Raw genomic sequence first — 21,316 nt, 5'->3', positions numbered from 1 at the left:
TAAAACATCAAAAATAAATAGCTATAAAAATGTCTCATTAAAAAATTCCATGTTATATTGTGTGCATGTACAAATATATAATACAGATCCCATCATTATGTACAACTATATTGCACCAATAAAAAAATGCAGAAAGGAAAAAAAAAGAATGGTGTGAAAAAAATTTCCAAGAAGTTTGAACTTAATGAAAGGTATTTAATGTTTTCTTTAAAAAGGTAGCAGTCACTAAAATTGTGATGATGTAGGAACGTGGAGTGTAAAATCTGCAAAAATGATTCCAGAAGAGAGCCCACAGATTGGGAAGTGCTAGCATCTCTTATTTGTATCCCTTCACAGCACTTGATTTTATTCTCCCAGGAATTTTAATTCTTGTTGGTCTCTCCCACTAGATGAAGATTTTGGAGTCAGAGTGTCTGTCTTTGTAATCTTTCTATTTCCCAGAGGCTCAGCATGCACTTTATGTGCAGTTGGCACATGGTAAATGTTCATTGACCCAATTATTCAACCAGTCCTGAACCACGTACACACACAGTCTGCTGTATTTGAGCGTCATGCAGTGAAAGCACTGTGTACTCTGTAGTTGTATGCTTGTAAAGTCCAGGTATTTTCCTAAGAGTTATCTCATTCCACTACCCAACTGAAAATGAGAGAGGTCACCTAACTTGCTCAAAGGCTCAGAATAGCTGCACAGGACTCAGGCTTAGTTCTTTCAGTCTCAGAGCTATGCCTTACAACCATTCCTACCATCATTCTGATACTTGTGCTTGCTAAACAGGTATTACTAGTAGGTTTGTTTTACATGAATCTGTCTAATCAGTAACCAATGTTTGCCTGTGTTTCTAATGCACACAAACTTTATTTTAATACATATATTAGTTGGGGCAGTTGTCTTTTTTGGGGTAGAGCTATATCAGCTTCAGAAGTTCTTTGCTTGTTTTTTCCATATTGTGGGGTAGGTGGGAGGAACTCTGTGGATCTATCTGTTTCAGAATTGAAGAATATATTAACTTCTTTAAAAGAAAAAATAAAACAACAATAACAAAAAAAATAAAGTACAGTTTTTTTTTTTTTTTTTTGGGTATCTGCAGGGTATTGGTTCCAGGATACACCATGAATATTACCAAAATCTGTGGATGCTATGTCCCTTAAAAAAATAGTGTAGTATTTTTCAGAAAACTTACCCACAAACATTCTTCCTTAGACTTCAAATCAATGTCTAGATGACTTATGATACCTGATGCAATGTAAAGCTGTGTAAATAGTCGTGTTGTTTAGGGAATAATAACAGGAAAAAAAGTCTGTATGTGTTCAGTATAGATGTAATTTTTCATTTTATCTGTGATTGATTTATTGGATCTGTGGATATAGAGTCCATCGATGGCTGATTGATTGAATCTCAGATCCTTAGGATTCTATGTTGACTTAACTTATTTTGTTATTTGAATATATGCAAAAGTGAGACTAGATCTGAATTCCTTATACTCACACCTCCTTGACAACTATAATTCAAATCGTATTTATATTAAAATTCAAGCTGAACTATAAGACTGATAAAATTTAAATTGGCAGAGTTGGTTTAATGTGATCAATGTGTTACTTGAAACTAAGATGCTGTCTCACTGTCAATATGGTCCTGCCAGCTGTGGTTCAGTCTTATTTGAGCTTAGCATGCCTGTTCTTTACAACATCTAGAGATGATTCTGTGCTCCTCCCAACTTCTTCCTATTTGAATTACTGTGAGATCAAATGATGTCATCTGGTCTTCACTTGTCCTAAACCTGTAGACTAAGTATGTCTTTTTCTTTTCCCATTACTGCTGATGATATAAGTATCACTATTTTAGTACTGAAAGTAATTTTAAACCCCAGCACAGTAGCCCCTCTGTATCCATGGGGGGATTGGTTCCAGGATCCCCTTTGAATACCCAAATCCTTTCATGTTTGAGTCCCTTATATAAAATGGCATTGTATTTGATTTTATTTATTTTCAATTTTTTAGTTATACATGGACACAATATTTTTGTTTATTTATTTTTATGTGGTGCTAAGGATCGAACCTAGTGCCTCACATGTGCAACACAAGTACTCTGCCACTGAGCCACAACCCCAGCACCTGTATTTGATTTTAAATCATCCCTAGATGACTTAATACCTAATACCATATAAATGCCATGTAAACAATTATTATACTATATTGTTGAGAAAATAATAACAAAAAGCAAAATCTGTATGTTTTAGTATAGATCCAGTTTTTTTTCCTGAATATTTTTGTTTCTTGGTTGGTTGAATTCCCAGATATGGAATTCATAAATGCAGAGGGCTGACTATACACTCTTCAGTGGTAGTACGTGGGTCATGAGATGTTCATCTGTAGAATCCTGAATATTCTTGAAGCAGTTCCTTTACTTTTTCATTGCAGTGAAAGGATAAAGTGAAAACATTCTTGTTGAGAACTTGAGGCTCCCTGGATCATGTCATTTGTCTTCTAGTGATCTGCAGATGCCAGTATCAAAAAACATGGTTGTAGATGTGAAGCTCTGGGCAGGAGGAAGGGTTGGGGCATGTTGGACCAAGAGCTTTACTCTGTCAGTTGCTCTGCAGGGGCAATCCTGAGCAACTTTTGAACAGCAGAACAGCCCTGTGTATTCATGGAATAGGATACCCTACCAAAATGGCGAATCACCACTAAGTTTGGTAATTTGTAATTGTAGTGGCACAGTTCAGGTTGCTTTCATGAGAGGTGTTTTGACATGTCCTGTACAGAATCTCCAAGGAATGCAGTTCCTATGAAGGAAATAAGGAGGAACATTTTTTGAGTAATCAACCTGATATCAGGCATGCTCTGGAAATGTGTGGTTTTCAACAGATATTTTGGGTAATAGAGCATTGCTTTACATTTCATAAGTGCATGGTCAATTTTCAAAGGATTAGATGGTAATTTTTAGATGATAAAGAGGGCGGCAGCACCTCAGTAGAGTATCTTCTATATAATTTAGTTCATATAATGTTCTTATTTTAGAAATGAGGGAAGTGAGATTTTAATAGTTTGGTGACTTAAGGTCACACATAGATAGCAAGTGACAAATCAGGATTTGAACATAGGTAAATAAAGAAATTTTTTCTGATACATATGCATGTTAAGAGTGACCATTTTTGTGAAACACACACACACACACACACACACACACACCCCAGAATCAACCATATAGTGGAGCAAGATTTCAGTATTCCTTTCACAGATTTTGGAGGATTTTTTTTTCTTTCTAGTGACTTAGTTTTTATTTAGTGGTTCATTTTTCCTTCACATCTAGACTTATGGTTTTTAGTTAGTGGAAAATTATCTTTTTTGTAAAGTTTTTATTGATTTAATTTTAGGTTTACATTGTGAATAGAGTATCGACATTCATTGATTGAGGCACACTTAAAAAAAGCCAAGTTAGTATGATCAAATCATAGAACTCAGGTCTATAAATTTCTCAAGAGTTAAGAAGGATTTAGTTTTTGTGTTTTAGGTTTTTTTTTTTTTGTTTGTTTGTTTGTTTTATTGTTGGGAATGGAACCCAGGGCCCCAAGTATGCTAGGCAAGTACTCTACCATTGAGCTATATCCCCAGCCTGGGAAGGATTTAGGTTGTTCATGAGAGATTTTGAAGAATGGCTTGGGGTCCCAGGGAGCATACTCAGGACTGATCTTTCTTCAGGCTCAGAAATCTGCAGCAGAATTCTTGTGACAGGTGCAGCTTTCACATATGATCCTGGCTCCGCTCTCTGACCACTCTCAGTGTCACTCATGTTCCTTGCTCTGTTCTGCTGCATTTTCAGGAATCCTTCTGTCTCAATCCCTGCCACAGATTCCTGATGAGAGAAACTTGAGAAGAAGATTTCAGGAAGCCCCAAATCAGACGAGTATTAAAGCTGTCCATTTCCTGAAGCCTAAGCTCTGGAAAGCCAGGGCTCAGTTACTTTAGTTTCCCAAGGTACTGCCTGTACTTAAAACAGTCTTGCATACATTTGATACTTAAAAAGTATTGAATGAGCAAATGGATTGTCAGTGAGACAATTACTTCTTTCTTTTCTTTATCTTTCTTTTTAATAAAAAGAAGATAAGACTGACCCTGGATTTTTAGTACCTGATTTGTAAGTAGGTATTTTTGAGCTGAAGAGTTAACGTATATCCTTTGGTTCCTGACCAATTTGAGTATAAGGGATCCTTTTGGATAAAAAAAAAATGTTAGCCCCACAATTTTTTTATGAAATTTTTTATTATATTTTGTTATATGTGACAGTGAAATGCATTATAATTTATATTACACACATAGAGCACAATTTTTCATATGTCTGGTTGTATACAAAATATATTCACACCAATTTGTGTCTTCATACATGTACTTTGGATAATGATGTCCATCACATTCCACCATCATTTCTAACCCCATGCTCCCTCCCTTCCCCTTCCACCCCTCTGCCCTATCTAGAGTTCCTCTAATCCCTCTCCCTACCCCACTATGAATCAGCCTCCTTATATCAGAGAAAACATCTGGCATTTGGCTTTTTGGGATTGGCTAGCTTCATTTAGCATTATCTTCTCTAACTTCATCCATTTACCTGCAAATGCCATGATTTGATTCTCTTTTATTGCTGAGTAATATTCCATTATGTATATATGCCACATTTTTTTGTTCATTCATCTACTGAAGGGCATCTAGGTTGGTTCCTCAGTTTAGCTATTGTGAATTGTGCTGCTGTAAACATTGATGTGGCTGTGTCCCTGTAGAATGCTGTTTTTAAGTCCTTTGGGTATAGACCAAGGAGAGGGATAGCTGGGTCAAATGGTGGTTCCATTTTCAATTTTCCAAGAAATCTCCATGCTGCTTTCCATATTGGCTGCACCAATTTACAGTCCTACCAGCAATGTATGAATGTACCTTTTCCCCCATATCCTCGCTAATACTTATTGTTGTTTGTCTTCATAATAGCTGCCATTCTGACTGGAGTGAGATGATATCTTAGAGTAGTTTTGATTTGCATTTCTCTAATTGCTAGAGATGATGACTTTTTTATATATTTGTTGATTGATTGTATATCATCTCCTGAGGAGTGTTTGTTCAGGTCCTTGGCCCATTTATTGATTGGGTTATTTGTTTTTGGTATTTAGCTTTCTGAATTCTTTATGTACACTAGAGATTAGTGCTCTATCTGATGTGTGAGGGGTAAAGATTTGCTCCTGTTCTGTAGGCTCTCTATTCACCTCACTGCTTGTTTCTTTTGCTGAGAATAAACTTTTTAGTTTGAACTCATCCTACTTATTGATTCTTGATTTTAATCTTTGTGCTATAGGAGTCTTATTTTGGAATTTGGGGGCCTAATCCCACGTGATGGAGATTAGGGCCTGCTTTTTCTCCTGTTAGACTCAGGGTTTCTGGTTTAATTCCTAGGTCCTTGATCCACTTTGAGTTGAGTTTTATGCATGGTGAGAGATAGGGGTTTAATTTCACTTTGTTGCATTTGGATTTCCAGTTTTCCTAGAACCATTTGTTGAAGAGCTTATCTTTTCTTCAATGTATGTCTTTGTTAGCCCCACATTTTAATAATTATAAATATTTTTGATTGAAAATGTGCATTGTGGAAATAGCTTCTATGAAATAATGAACACTATAAAATTAATTCATTTCTGAATAGTTTGGTGTATATATTTGAAAGGAGCAGTGGGTTTATGCAATGGGAGTTTCATTTCTGTGGTTTATTGGCAGAGCTGACCCTGCTTCCCTGAGTTCTGAGCCTAAAGTGCACATGCTGGAAGTCCAATCAGTGTGTACGGGGACTATGAGTACAACCAGGAGACAATAATGTTAAGGACAATAGAAGAACAACCCTATGGCCCCTAAATTCTTCCTACCTTCCTTTGACCCCACTTGCCTTCTTGGAAGGAACTCCTTGTCATCCACTTCTCTTACCACTCAGTTCTCCAGGGTTACCTGTTTTCTCAGAATAAATTGTTAGCCACACAGAACCCTAAGCTACCCCTCAATTGGGGCCTCAGTCTCAGAATGTTTTTGGTCACTGAGCATCTTCCTTAGTTCTTGAGTTGTGCTGTTGGACAGCCTGAGTCAGAGTGAGGGTGAAGACTGGAAGCATTTTCTAGTCTGTTACGCACTGAAACACTCAATTGCACATTCACTCATACCCGTTCTTGTATACTCACCCATTTTTCACCCACACACACAAATTTCTGTTCACATGCTTACTTGCTCATATACTCTCTCAGCTGTTCACACACTTACAGTCTTCACAGTTCATTTGCATGCTTACTTGCACACTCATACACTCACTCTTTCTTGCTTGCTTTCACAAAGTTAACAACCATTATCCATCATCCATCACTAATACATGCCAGGTACCTTAGTAGGTGCTGAAAATACAGTTGATCCTCATATTTGTAGATTCTGTATTTGTGAATTTACCTAGTTGCTAAAATCTGATTATAACCTCCAAATTAATATTTGTTTCACTTCATGATGGTTTGTGGACATGTGCAGGGAAGTGGGGAAAAAAATGAGTCTTTCACATGCATATTCCCAGCTCAGGTCAAAGAAGGCCAAGCTCTGCCTTCTTGCCTCAGGTAAACAGGGTCCTTTTGGGGATGTATTTAGTACTATGTATTTAATATTTTGTGCCTTTTCTTGGTGATATTGCCACATAAAACATCCCCAGCATAGAGCTGATATGCTGTGTAGTGTTAACTAAAAGCAAGAAAAGGCTAAGATGTATCTTGTGGAGCAAATTATACAAGATATTCATGTATCTTATGCATGAGAAAGCTTTGTTCAATCATTAGTTAGGCGATGTTGGCTGTAAATCTGATGTTAATGAATTGATAATACGTGTTAAGTAAGTTATTCTTAAATAGAAATACACATGAAATAAGGTGATGTATCGATAGTTTGACAAAAATGTTATGACTAGAGGCTCATAGAAACCTAACCCTGTATTTCCTCTGGGAGCATTGGTTTAGTATTCTGGGAGATTTTATAGAATTTAACTACAATGAGTAATGACAATTGACTGTTCCTACAAAAGCAAATATACCTCCTCTTGTGGATAATTTTAGAACTAATTCAGAAAGAATTTTCAACTTTGTTGGGAGAGTCAGACATGTAAACCAAGAATTATAATTTGGCGCAATAAATATTAGAATTTATGTAAAAAAAGGGCTCAGAGCTTGCAGGATAGAACTTAAACCTAGGAGTAGGAAAGAATATCAGGATCACTCAGAGGAGATGGACAGAAACAAGCTGGTGTTCTTGCAGAGAAAAAAGCTCATCAGCAGAGAAGGTGACTTTACTACATGGTTTAGAAATATGGGGTTGTTGGTTGTGCCCTAATTCATCTTGACTCTACTTCTGTTTATCTCAGCTGCTGCCAGAGGCTTCTTTGTTGACATTTGGAGGGTCTTCCCCTGTCAGCATCATCAGCTACTCAGGAGATGTTGCCACTATGTTGTTTTGTGACCTAGCCTAGGAGGGGCCTTTGAGCCTCACAAAAAAGCTGGCCTCACTAGAATCAATTGGGAGCCTGGGCCCTGGGGCATCTTCAGCAGTGACCTGGCCACATTGTCCCTCCTACTTCCTTCTATGCCGGAGACTGACTTGAACTTGTGAAGAAACATCATTTATCGGCCTGCTGGCCTGGTGCGCATCAGCCACATCATGACAACCAGCTGGGAAAATAAAAAAAAGCCTGCATTCCTGCAGTATAGGGCTTCCCTCGGAGGATTAAAAGGCTATGGTGTTAAGTGGGAGAGACATGCTCAGAGCTGTCTTCTTTCCCACTTTCCATAAATGCTTAAAATCCTGACATAAGTTGATTTACTCTTAATTTTTTTTTAAGTTCTTCATTGAAATCTCCATTTAAGTTTGCTTTTCCTTTGTAATGAAGTGGCCCCAAACGCAAGGCAGTATTCTAAGAACAGACTTGCCAAGGTCATGCCAAAAACATCCTTCGCCTGATAGTGCTTAATGAGATTGCTTTGTTGTTAGCACTGAATTATTTTTGCCTATGGGCTGCGGAGTCATGTAGTGTGTCCTCACATAGTCTGCTGTCTGCTTGAAGCTCTAGGTTTCTGTCTGTTTTCCTGACCCCTTCTCTTTTCTCCCTCCCTTTTTCTTTATTCTTTCATTTTTCTACACAAATACCTTGAATTTCAGATACTTTTTTTTACTGGTCGTATTAACTCATATTCCTTTTTGTTCTCTATCTTTCAAGTTGTTTTTTCAGTTTTCTGTGTTTTGATGGAATTCTGAACAGTTTGAGCTTGGTGGAGTAGTGGAAGTAACGGGTTAGAACCTCAGCTCTATCAAGTCCACTTGCCATGCAACTTAGGGCAATCAAACTTTCTGAGCTGAGACTATAAAATGGCTGATGACAGGGACTTCATAGCATTGCTGTGAGGACTGGAGGAGCTGATGCCTGTAAAGTGACCAGCACAGTGCTGGCTCACAGGCTGCTCAGCCTGTGCTCATTCCTTTAGCATTCTCTCTCTCTCTTTTTTTTTTTTTTTGAGAGAGGGAGAGAGAGAGAGAGAGGGGGGGGGGGAGAATTTTTCAATATTTATTTTTTAGTTTTTGGTGGACACAACATCTTTGTTTGTATGTGGTGCTGAGGATCGAACCCCGGCTGCACGCATGCCAGGCGAGCGCCCTACTGCTTGAGCCACTTCCCCAGTCCCCTTTAGCATTCTTCATGGGTACCTGTGGCAGTGACAGAGATGCTGCACAGATGAGACCTCTGATAGCTTTTACTGTGTGACAGATAGACTGATGTTTTATTTCTTTTCTTTTCTTTCTTTTTTTTGCAAGTTTGAATTCTGAAGTTGACTCATGATGCAGTCTCTGAAAATAAAAATTTTCTTACAGATAAAAATATGGCATCTCTCAAATTATAAAATGTCAACCTAATTTATCAAGATTATTATTAAGGTTGATGTTCCATAGTTTATTTTCATATTTAGCTCATTATTATTTATCCACTTAGCTAAAGAAGTTTCTTTTATTATGAATATCATTTATTTTGTCATAATAATAATAATTATTATTATTTAATATTTACATGTTAATTAATGCATGAGGCTGTCACTGTACCTAGAATGCCCCCTTCCAGAATCAGTTTTCTGAGTTAAGGCACTTTTTAATTTATTTTTTGGTACCAAGGATTGAACCCAGGGGGGCTTAACCACTGAGCCACATCCCCAGTCCTTTTTATTTTATTTTAAATTTTGAGACAGGGCCTCAATGGGTTGCTGAGGCTGGCCTTGAATTTGTGATACTCCTGTCTCAGTCTCCTGAGCTGTTGGCATTATAAGCATGTGCCAACATACCAGGCTAAGGCACTTTCTAAAGAGGCCCCTGTCAGCATATACATTTGGTGTATTGGTGGAATAGAATGAATAATGGATCATGTTAGCTCTGATTAGCACTGGAAGTAGGATGGTGTAATCTAGCAGAGAGAGGGGCCCAAAGAGAATTAGACACAGTCACATCAGTGTTGAGGAGAGGAAGGACCATTTATCACATGGTGGGGCTGAGAAGAAGGGTTTGGTTATGGAGAAATCTGTGCTGACATGAGTATATTGGGAGCTAAAAATTGGGAACCCAAGGAGAAGGGGAGGGTGGTAGGGACAGGCTTCATCTCCCTTTCAGTCTGATTTAGGAGTTCTCTATGGGTTGAGTAGAGATGGAGGTGTCAGGGGGACATAAGCACTGGCTGGAGGTGTTTAAAAAATTCAAGAGTCCTTTGGAAATATCAAATAATGCCCCAGGGAGCCTGGCATTATTTCTTTTTGGTGTTGTACATTATTTCTTTGCCTTGTGCACATGTCCAACTTTCCACTCAGATTTGAGTATTCTACCCACTAATAACTTTTTGTTTTCATATAGGATTTGGATTTTTCTTCCAGTAAATTCTTTTTTTTAAATAATTTTTAGTTGTAGATGGTACAATACCTTTTATTTTAGTTATTTATTATTATGTGGTGCTGAGGATTGAACCCACTGCCTACACATGCTAGGCAAGTGCTCTGCCACTGAGCTACAACCCCATCCCTGTTCCAGTCAATTCTTTTAGGACAGTTCATTATATTGGTATAGTGTTGGTAGGATTCATTGGTCAAGGAGGCCTTTGTGGGCCATGTTCTTAAGGCCAATGTTGGGAAGAGGATGTGGCAAGCCTCCAAATGTGAGAAAGCAGTAACAGAAATTAGGAGTGTATCCTCCAAATGTTCTCCCAGGGAGAAAGCTGGAGGGCCCTTGTGACAAAGTGGCTGCCTTCTTCCTTGTCCTTTCCTCCTTGGAATAGCAACCTCATTCTCTTGATTGCTGCTGGAAGCCTGGATTTACTCTGCAGTTCTGACCTGCTGGCTCTCCTGCCTGCAGCGGGCAACTGATGCAGCACATTTTGTTTGGTTTCTTTCCCTGTTTTCCAGCTCTGCAGCAGTTTCTTTTTTCATTTCCTGTTCAATATGTCCTTCCAGAGTTATTGTGGATAACTTTGCTTTCCACATTTTGATGTTTCCAAGATTGACTAACTAGAGTCTTTGACTAAAAGGACCTTCCAGGGTGGGAGAGTAGCTCAGTGGTAGAGGTCATGCCTTGAATTTGGGGAGGCTGTAAGTTCAATCTTTAGCACAAGAATGACAACAGCAATAACAACAAAAGACCTTGGAAATTTCTTCCAATGCCTTCATTTTACAGAGAAGGAAGTTAAAGCTCAGGAATATTAGCCAGCTCACCCCCCATGTGTGTGTGTGTGTTTCTGGAAGCTTGGCATGCCTTTACCAAGGAAATTCTGTGTATCTTGATTCTTTAAAATTTATCTTTGGATTTATACAGCCATTATACTTGTTAATCTTTCGATTTCTCTTCTTTTATTTCTGCAAACATGTGCTGAAGTTAACCTGCTTTGTTGATCATGGAAAGTCTTTGCTAAAATTTTTCGTTTTTGATTCCACCCCTTTCAAAATAGGTGGTGCTTATCATGGAAATAGGGTGGTTGTCTTTTTCTGGTATCCTTCTTGAATCTTTAATTTTACCTCTCAGCCTTCTAGCTTTATACTTTTCCATTGTCAGTCTGACCCTTCATGGGCATTCTACTGTCAGTTTTTACTGAGTAATATTTTAATTTGAAGTTATTATAGCGTTTGCATATTTTCAATGTACATTTTTAAGTGATCATTGAATAATATTACTACTCTTATCAGGTAATAGTCTTCAGTAAGAAATATGACATTTTATTTTTTCCAACTTGGTGTTCTAATATCCTAAACGAAATTTGATGCAGTTTTTCTATAGATGTGTTTGTGGAAAAATTAAATATACATTGGCTATGTATTAACATAAGCCAAATATTCCTTAAAGTGAATACTGAATTTTTCAAATTTGAATTCTGTTATACCTAGAGCAAGATTTTATTTCCTTGTGGAAATGCATCTCTACAAATGTATAGAAAGTTTATGAGTGAATATGATTTGCTAAACAAAGATGCATTTTAATAGGCAGTTTCTAAGGAAGGCCTCTAAATTGTCTCACTTGTCCTATTTGGCAGGGTCTGTCCTTGGCAGCTTATTTATTGCCACATGGCTGGTAAGCCTGCTGCATACGTGTGTGTGTGTGTGTGTGTGTGTGTGTGTGTGTGCGTGCCTCTGTGTGTGTGCCTAGAGTAGACAGGGCCCTGATCTTTGAGTTCCTAAGTACTGAAGTAGCCAACTTCTCGGGAGAAGGCATTTTTTGTTTTTTATTTTTTTTTAGCACACAGGAATTTTAAGATTGTAAAGAAGATAGGAATTCTTAATTTCAGATATATATTTAGTGTTTTAAAAATTATATATTTTAAAAATTAAAAATCACATTTTATTTTAATTAATTAATTAATTAGTTTTTGTGATGAGGTCCTAGTGTGTTGCCTGGGCTAGTCTTGAACTTGTGCCTCAGCCTCCAGAGTTGCTGAGACTACAGATGGGTACTGCCGTTCCTGACTTAAATTTATTTTTTAACTGATACATAAAAACCTAAAAATGGTACTTATGGGGTCCATGAGATATTTTTATATGTGTATGTGTATTGTAGTGTATTATGTGGTGCTATTTTGCTGGGAATTGAACCCAGAGCCTGGTGGATGCTAGGCAAGGACTCTACACTGAGCTGTATCCTCAGCCCTCTGTGATGTTTAAATCAGGTTAAAACATATCCATCTCCTCATTTATCACATTTTATGATGAAAACATGAAAATCTGTCCTAGATTTTTGAAATATATAGTATGATGTTGTTGTCTATAACTACCTGGCTGTGCAATAACACACCAGAACTTCTTGGTCCCATCCAATTGTATCTTACTCCCCATTGGTTAATCTCACCCCTCCACCCCAATATTCTATATATTTTGATGAGAAAAATGGAAAAATTGCCTGCTTTTTTTTTGCTTCGTTTTGTTTACATCAATTCAAGTGCAATGGATTACAATGTTTCTACTATTCCAGAAGCAATTGTAATGGCCAGGAACAGGGGTATTAAGGCAGGCCCATCTGGGGGGATTTGAGGAGGTTTTGAAAAACAGGACTTCAAGGGAGGCACGTTGAGGGCAAACGGAGGTTGGATCTAGGGAGATGCTTCTAAAAAAAAAAAATCATCAGTAGTGTCCTCCTGCCTCTTCTTTCTATATTTGTTGCTTTCTCTCTAGATAGGGACTTATCCCTGGAGAGAAGAGTTAAAAGAACTGACTTCTTATTAATGGTCCTTTAGTCATTATATTTAATCACCTTGGTCTTCTCGACAACTCCCATTTAGGCTTCACTGTTAGATTATTAATGAGGAAGAGTACATCTGGACAAGTAATTGTGGTTAAGGGAGGTTTAAATACCATGACTCTAATAGACAATAGATACAAGAATGAAGGATTACATCAAAGTCATTAACTTATGAAAATGTTTGGGAACTCTAAAATTAAGTCAATGTCTGTATGGTTGCTGATCATGAATTTATGTGTTAGAGTAGTTTATATTGTGGTAACAAGTATTTTCAGTTGAGTTGAATAAACACAACCATTTGCATAGCATGGTTAAAGTTATGCCCTATATTTATTAATATGGAAATCATGTTTTTAAATAGCAGCATATCACAAGTCTATATATTTGCAATGAGAATTCTTACTGACTCTCCAAATTTGAAACAACTCTGATTTCATTTTTTAAATGGGCATTTGAATTGGGTGTAATAATGCCCTTGTGGATCACTCATTTTCAAATTGTCTAGTATTTTAAATTAGTGTCTATATAAGTCTGTGTCTTATAACATTCCTAAGCATTCTCTGGGCTATACTATAATTTTCACATTATTATCTCATACTTTGGTGTTAACAGGAATGGTAACAGTTTTGAAGTTTTAATTTCAGTTTTTCCCACTGCTCTGAATTTGATGATTTAAAATGAAAAGAGGTTTCCATAGTTGCTAACATTCACCAGATTTTGTTCCAAAGCATGAGCTTTAGTAGACTTTTGAATTAAATCCACATTCTCCACCCAAGCCTAGTGATATAATCCAATAGTTCAAAGATAGGTATGCCATAAACAGCTATAGTTAAATAATCTAAAAAAATTTTAAAACATGGAAATACAATAAAACAAGAATTGATCACTTTATAGTGGAATACTCTATAAACTGTCTGCATTGAAAACATATGGTGAGTTTTAAAACATCTGAATTCTATAATTCTAAAGTGTATAGTTTATTTGAAGGCTGACACTCCCCCCACATATATAAGAATATAGGTTAATACAATTTTTGCTGTTCCAATTTGTATTCATCTACTTATTATTAATTAATATTGTTATTATTTTTTTGTGTGGTTTTCGGGATTGAACCCAAGGACTTGTGTATGCTGGGCAAGTGCTGTACCACTGAGTTACATCCCCAGTTTTATCTATTTATTTTTATTTAAAAAATTATTTTGGAATAGAAGGATAGCTTTAAACATATTCACCTCAGGTAAGGATTTCATCACTTAGTACTGAAGTGTGATTGTAAGAGATTAATTTTGTAAATCTTGCTACTCTGTCTAAAATAAAAATCACATAATGACATAGTCTCAACTAAGAGGAAGAAACTATTTAAAATCCATGCATGGTACAGGAAAGTAACACAGTCTTTAACTTTTAATGATAATTTTAATTTTCAGGGTATGCAAGCTTACCAGAGTGACATACTTGGTATAATTTCAGAAGCTGAAATGTATCAGTGGTTTTACAATGTTATGTCAGCATAATCTCACTTAACAGAAGTTATACAATCCTCCTGTGAATAAGACCATTGAACTCCTAACCATCGTGAAAAATGCTGGCTGTAGATTATATTGTTTTATAATCAAATAACTCACTTTATTTTCTGGGTTGCCTAGAAAGTTATATTATGTGTGTATAAATGATGCTAAAATAGCCTGCTAAGAAACTAGAGCTATGGTAACAGAGCAGTGAAAAGGTTAGTTCCATTTCTTAGATTACTTGCCTTTTTTTAAAAGGAGTTTTTCATATTCTTTAAAAAAAAAGATACAATGAGAATCTTTTTTTAAGCACTGAGAACACACTTGTGTTCCAGTTTTAGAGGTTGATACTTCTGTCACAGTAGAATTTTTTTCATGCTCCCCCCAGCCCGCCCCCGCCTGCTTCTTAGTCCTTCCTCCTGCAAAATGAATAGTATTTTTAAAAATTGCATTTTGGAGTATAGACAAAAGAAAGCACATATAAGAAGAGTTGTAGTACCCCATTCCTGAACATGGCCGGTGAATGCTAGCCCTGTGCCACCCTCCCTAATGACTGCCCCTGGGGAAACAGCATCCTGAATCTCATGAATGAGAGGGGCTATGGGAACCACAGGGCTTATTCAGTGAGATGTGAAAAATGGAAAGGATCCAGTGCAGTGGCTAAAGTAGGGCTCCTGGAAACTTCTTGCTCTAGTGACTTCATTATCATAGTGACATGATACTGTGGCATAGACCAGGGGCAAATCATCTCACATCTGGGCCTTCTTGCCCATGCATTTAACTGGAGAAATCACATAAGCTGTTTTCTAGGTTTGTTCCTAAGAGGTATGATGTAATGTTGTATCAACACCATTGTTCATGGAGGGCTTTCTTTATGCTCAGCACTGTTTTCTGATTGCATCTTTGTCACAACCCTGTGTCAATTATGTATCCCTTATCTGAAATACTTAGAACCAGAAGTGTTTCAGATTTCATAGTTTTTTTTTTTTTTTCATGAATTTTGGGATAGTTGCCAAGATTTTTACCCATTGAGTATCTTTAATCAAAAAATTCAAAATCGGATACTCTGAAATCTAAAACATTTTGAGTAATGACTTGATATCCTAAAAGTTTTGGAACTCAGAGCGTTTTGGATTTTTGGATCAGGGATGCCCAACCTGCTCTAATCCTACTTTAAATATGAGGCTACTAAAACTTGAAGAGGTGACATAAGCCATTACAAATGTCCTCCAGTGAGTGACGGATGAAGCTGGGATGTGAATAGGCTTCTGACTCCAAAGCCTGTTTTTCCCCCACTGTGTAAACTAGCAGGAGGTTACCATGGATCTGTTTCTGACCCAGGAAAGACCATTGTGCTAGTAGAGGTATGCTTATAAGCAAAAGCAATACAAACTAGTGCCTAACTCATGGCTCCAAAAGGAGCAAAAATTATTCTTCACTTAAAAAATAAACATTGTAATACTTATCAGGTGATAGATTTCCTGCTTAAACAAACAAACAAACAAAAAGCTTTATTTGAATTAATTTTTTTCTTGTCCTTTGTGGAAATGAAAGCCAATGCCATACTTTGGTCCCTTTTATTAATGAAAAAAATAAATGCAACAAAATTTTAGAAAATTTCCTTAAATTACAGTAAACTAAAACCAGCCCTTTTTAACCAGGAATAATCTTGCCTGCAAGGAGACTATTATGCAGATGGAAGTAAAGACTAAAATAGCCATTATGGCTTCAGCACACTTTTTTTATTTCATGGGTTTTAATAGAGATGAGGGAGAAATAATCACGCTCAGCCCAGTCTTTCTTGTGCAGGAGGTGGTTGTGTTTCCCCAGGAGGCCCTTCTGGGTTTACATGTGGCAGGGGTGGAGGGTGGGCTCTCTGCTCTGCATCCCCATGCCCCTGAAAGGGTGAGTTTCTCGGGGCCCTCCCTAAGTGGAAGCAGTACATTGTGAGTGGAGCTATGGATAACTGCTCACTTTCTGTAATTCATTTTTGTCCCTATAAGTCCTGGTTAGCAGTTTGCACATCATTTTTGGCTTTCTCTGATGCATTGATTTTCTCTTTTGCTTTCCTCTGTTTCAACTTGCATAGTAAAAGTTTGTCCAGTGAAATATTTTGTTAAAAACTTGGGGGCCGGGAGTGCAGCTCAGTGGTAGAGTGTTTGCCTAGCATGCATGAGGCCCTGGATTCAGTCTTCATTACCAACAAAACAAAACAAAATAAAACAAAAGTCCACCACCACCCAAAACCTGCTCAGTGTTTTTGGCTACTTGAAGAACACTCTTGAGGACACGTGGGCACTCGGGAGTCGTGGACTATGTTTTAAGCCTTTGGGTCAAGGAAGAAACACAGAAGCTGGCCTCACATTGGACTTGTTGATTGATTTGGTCAAATTCTTTCCCTTCTCTTTGCTCTCTTGACTGACTTTACAAGCAATTGGAGATGATGGATTCTACTCAATTTATATCTATGAATTCAGTGTATTAATGTATGTTCTCAACTATATGGATGTGAAAAAGGCATATATTTTTTGGTGATGTGTAATATTTGCTGTCTGTCATCTGGGTCTGAATGACAGAAATGGAAGAATGCCAAATACCCTTATCTGGGTTTGATTACAAGTTGTCCCTTGGTATCTGTAGGGGATTGGTTCCAGGACTGCCCATGCTCAAGTCCCTTTTATCAAATGGCATAGTATTTGCATAGAGCCTTTGCATATCTTCCTTAAATCATTTTTAGTTAGCTTACTGTACTTAATACAATGTAAATGCTGTATTAATAGTTGTTATACCATATTGTTTAGGGAATAATGACAAGAAAAAATGTGTGTAAATGTTCAATACAGATATGACTTTATTTCAAGTATTTTTGTTCTGTAGTTGATTGAATGCATGGATGTGGAGCCTGCAGATGTAGGTTATTTGTTTTCTTTTTATGTAAGGTGCCAGGAGGACAAGAGCAAAGTAAGCACTTTAAATTCATTTCAGTGTTTTTTGAAGCATCATCTAGGAAAGTATTGATTTTAAAAGTTTCAGTTGAATGACAGTAAGAGCAAAAAAGGCCAATAAATCCCATTGCCTTCTTTCTCCAGGGGCCAGCTTCAATATACACATTTCTGCCTAGAGTGTGTTCATGGCTTTGGGATGTGATATGTATATTATTTCTGGTCATTACTGCCCACGAGTGATGTGGCTGGAGGAGTCCCAGGCTGTGGAGTAAAATGGGACCCTGGCTTTCATATAGCTCAGGTGGAGGGAAATGCAAGATATTTAAGAAAACAGGGAACATTTTTTAAAATTTATTTTTTTTTGCTTTGGAAATATAGGAATAAGTATAGCTTTCCTTGGGGCATCTGTATGCCTGAGCATGTTTTTTTTTTTTTTTTTTTTTTTTTTAAAGTTAGGAGGCTCTTCTATCTAAATTTAAGTGCAAAGGTGCAAAGGTGGTCACCATATAATTGCTATAGTAAAAATGGGAATGACCCAGAATTTTAGTTGTACTTTGTGTGTAATAATTGGCCTGAAGAAAAGTTTCACTACAAGATATTTAGAATCTTTTCTGCTTTAGTCATTATGAATAAGAAATTAGAATGTCATTGAATTGATAGAGTTAAGCAGTTTATGCAAAGTGCATTGAAGTGGTTGAACGAGTTAGAAATCAGTATTTTCTCATCAGGGTACAGGTTGAGCATCCTTAATCTGGAAATTCAAAATCTGAAGTGCTCCCAAATTTAAAATTTTTTGGGCACCAACCTAACACCACAAGTGGAAAATTCCATACCAGGAAACTTTTTTTCACAAAGATATTGTATAAAATTATCACTAGGCTATGTGTTATCATGTGTATTTGAAGCATACATGAATTTTGTATTTAAACTTGGATCCCACATGCAAGATATCTCATTAAATATATGCAAACATTCCAAAATCTAAGAAAATAAAAAATCCCAAACACTATTGGTTTCCAAGCATTTTGGATAAGAGATACTCAACTTGCTTTGTGCAAAATGGAATATTGCTTTTAATATAGAAAGTAGCTAATCGTGCAATGTATTTATTTTCTTTTTATTTTTTAACAGGAAAAACTAACCCAAGAGTGTGTATTCAGAGAACAGTTTGAAGAAAATTGGTATAACACGTACTCATCGAATCTATATAAACACGTGGACACTGGAAGGCGATACTATGTTGCATTAAATAAAGACGGGACTCCAAGAGAAGGGACCAGGACTAAAAGGCACCAGAAATTCACACATTTTTTACCTAGACCAGTGGACCCTGACAAAGTACCTGAACTATATAAGGATATTCTAAGCCAAAGTTGACAAAGACAATTTCTTCACTTGAGCCCTTAAAAAAGTAACCACTATAAATGGTTTCATGCGGTGGGTTCTTATTGATTAGCTGTGTCATCACCTCAGCTCCACTGTTGCCAAACTTTGTCGCATGCATAATGTATGATGGAAGCTTGGATGGGAACATGCTGATTTTGTTCTGCACTTAAAGGCTGATCCTCCTGGAGGGCTGCCTAGGGCCACTTGCTTGATTTATTGTGAAATAAGGGGAGAGAGACTGAATGAGAGGGGTGTGAGTGTGTGAGTGGGTGAATAGCAGGAGAAATTGGAGAGTCAGAAAGCAAAGAGGACAATGGCCTGATGCATGCTGGGAAATAGACACGCTTTTAAATTTTGATCAGTTGTACTTCATCTTATATCAGCACAGCTGCCATACTTCGACTCATCAGGATTTTTGGCTGGTGGCCTGCGCAAGGGTACGCTGCATTTTCAAAGGCATGGAGGGTGCAGTCTTACTTAAAAGACTTTTTCAGTTAATTCTCACTGGTATCATCCCAGTGAACTTAAAGCAAAGACCTCTTAGTTAAAAAAGAAAAAAAGGAAAAAAAGAAAAAAAAGAAAAAAAAAAAAAGAAAAAAAAAGAGAAAAAAGAAAAAAAGGCGAAAAAAAGAAAAAAAAGAAAAAAGTTAAATTTATTTATAGAAATTCCAAAGGCAACATTTTATTTATTTTATATATTTATTTATTATATAGAGTTTATTTTTAATGAAATATGTACAGGCCAGATAGGCATTTTGGAAGCTTTAGGCTCTGTAAGCATTAAATGGCAAAGTCCGCTATGAACCTGTGGTAATTCATGCAAGTAGGTATAACGGTGCATGGATATGAGAAATTCTAATGACCCTAATGTACTAAAGGCGACAATCTATTTTGTGCCCGTATTATTGTAAACTTATGCACATCGCTCATGACACTGAGTATTCACTCTTCAGACTGCTTGTTTCATAGCTTATCCCAGAGGATTAAAGATAAACTGGGTCTCAACCTTTTATTCTGTGTCTGTAATTTTCCTCTTTCATCAGTGACTCCATCACTGTAACTTCATGGTTGGAAAATATGAGGGTTGGTATATGTCTTACTTGTTTAAGTCTATTGCAAAATATACCAAAGCTAAACAATAACTATGCTTTTTATTTTAGCCCACCTCCAGAACAACAGGATTAATATCAAACATTGTACTGATTTAGAATTCTTAAGCAAGGAAGGAAAAAATAAACAAGCGTACATAGCTCAGACTTTTTTAAGAGATAAGAGTCAGATTAACAGGATCATTCTTGTAAGTTTTTATTTGTGCACTTGGCTATCAAATATGAAATTATACACGTACCATAGGGGTCATTGTAACATCTTTTTTAGAGAATTGCTTTCAGTGTGAATGTCATAATTACATGGTAATAGCACCCCTTCAAGTAAAACTTGCAACATGAAAACAATAAATCTTTATCAATAATGACAATGAGGGGGAAATTATTATACTCATTGACTGTATTTTGTTTTTAAAAATGGTTTTCACAAGCACCCAATTTTTTTAGAGGGGAGGTTACTATATAGAATATCTTTTACAAGGCTTTTATACCATTTTATTCTGAAAAGCATAAGAATATGTATTTCTTTGGTAGCAATAATTTTGGAACTTGCCCTTGGGCAAGGAAGACTATTTCTTACTATATACTAAGGTGAAAAGAGCCAAATTCTTAAAGCAATATTTTAAAAAAAGGAATTTATAACAAATTCTCATCCACACACAACACTTTCTAGCCAGTTACATTGGGAAATTGAAAGTGACAGTTAAAAAAATGTGTTGGGATTTATGTAACTAATTTTAAAATTTAATATTCTGATTTTGTTTTGCTCGGATGCACATTCTCTATGAAAAATAAAAGCATGTCACTGGCAAGTTAAAGCTGTTATGAACGAGAAGCGCATGATTTACTGTCGTGAGCAAATACACGTAGCCTTCTATGGTCCAAGCTGGAGTATGGGGTAATGCACTCCTGCTGATGTGCATTAAAGAGAAGCTAAGTCTAATATTTGGGATTGAGAATTGTCTTGGAGGGAGGGAACAGAGGCACTGTAAAATAGTTGATTTATGATAAGGATCAGAATGTCCTCTTCATTTATTTTCTTGGGATTTTTTCCCCCTTTTACTTTCTAAACAGAACTGCATTTAATTCTAAGAAGTACTGTTCTTATTTATTATTTAACCCTTTGCTGCTGCTAAAATGTGCACATATTCAGGCTTTAGTTTTTCCAAAAGACATTTAATTTTTTTTCTTTGCTAAAAAGAATTAAACATTTGACCACAGGGAAGAATCAAGTTTCTAGGATGCCATCGGTATAATATTTAGCACTGAAGAAATTGATTTTAGAAGACAGCCAAAAGTAATCTTAAAGTAGCACGAGACTCCAGATAATTGGTCTAAAAGAGGGAAAAAGAATTGTGAAAAAGACTCAAATCTCCATGCATTCCTAGAAAATGCTACTTTAATGTCTACTTTTGGAGTTATTTTGCTTTGGTACCTTTTTTTTTCTTTTTTTAAGAAAAGCAAAATGTTATATGCTTTTGGCAATTGATAAAATAAACTGTAATGGTCTGTAAATAAATAAATATTGACTTATGCAATTTATGTAAATAGGCCTCCTGGGAGAGTAGATGTCTCAGGG

The 21,316-nt window shown here is 36.6% G+C and overlaps 1 protein-coding gene across 1 annotated transcript in view; it reads left to right on the top strand.

Annotated features, from left to right (window-relative positions):
• Fgf9 (fibroblast growth factor 9) overlaps positions 1-19,160 on the top strand; it is a 33,570-nt gene extending 14,410 nt beyond the window's left edge. Inside the window, exon 3 of the mRNA XM_027941589.2 lies at positions 18,377-19,160. Within this exon, the coding sequence (XP_027797390.1) occupies positions 18,377-18,622 (246 nt within the window). The 3' untranslated portion in view covers positions 18,623-19,160. The remainder of the gene's footprint in view (positions 1-18,376) is intronic.
• Positions 19,161-21,316: the final 2,156 nt, after the last annotated feature.

Source organism: Marmota flaviventris, chromosome 4 (assembly GCF_047511675.1).
Source record: "Marmota flaviventris isolate mMarFla1 chromosome 4, mMarFla1.hap1, whole genome shotgun sequence".
In the NCBI taxonomy this organism is placed as follows: domain Eukaryota; kingdom Metazoa; phylum Chordata; class Mammalia; order Rodentia; family Sciuridae; genus Marmota; species Marmota flaviventris.
Note: the sequence above shows the minus strand (reverse complement) of the source record. Positions and strands in the feature narration are given on the sequence as shown.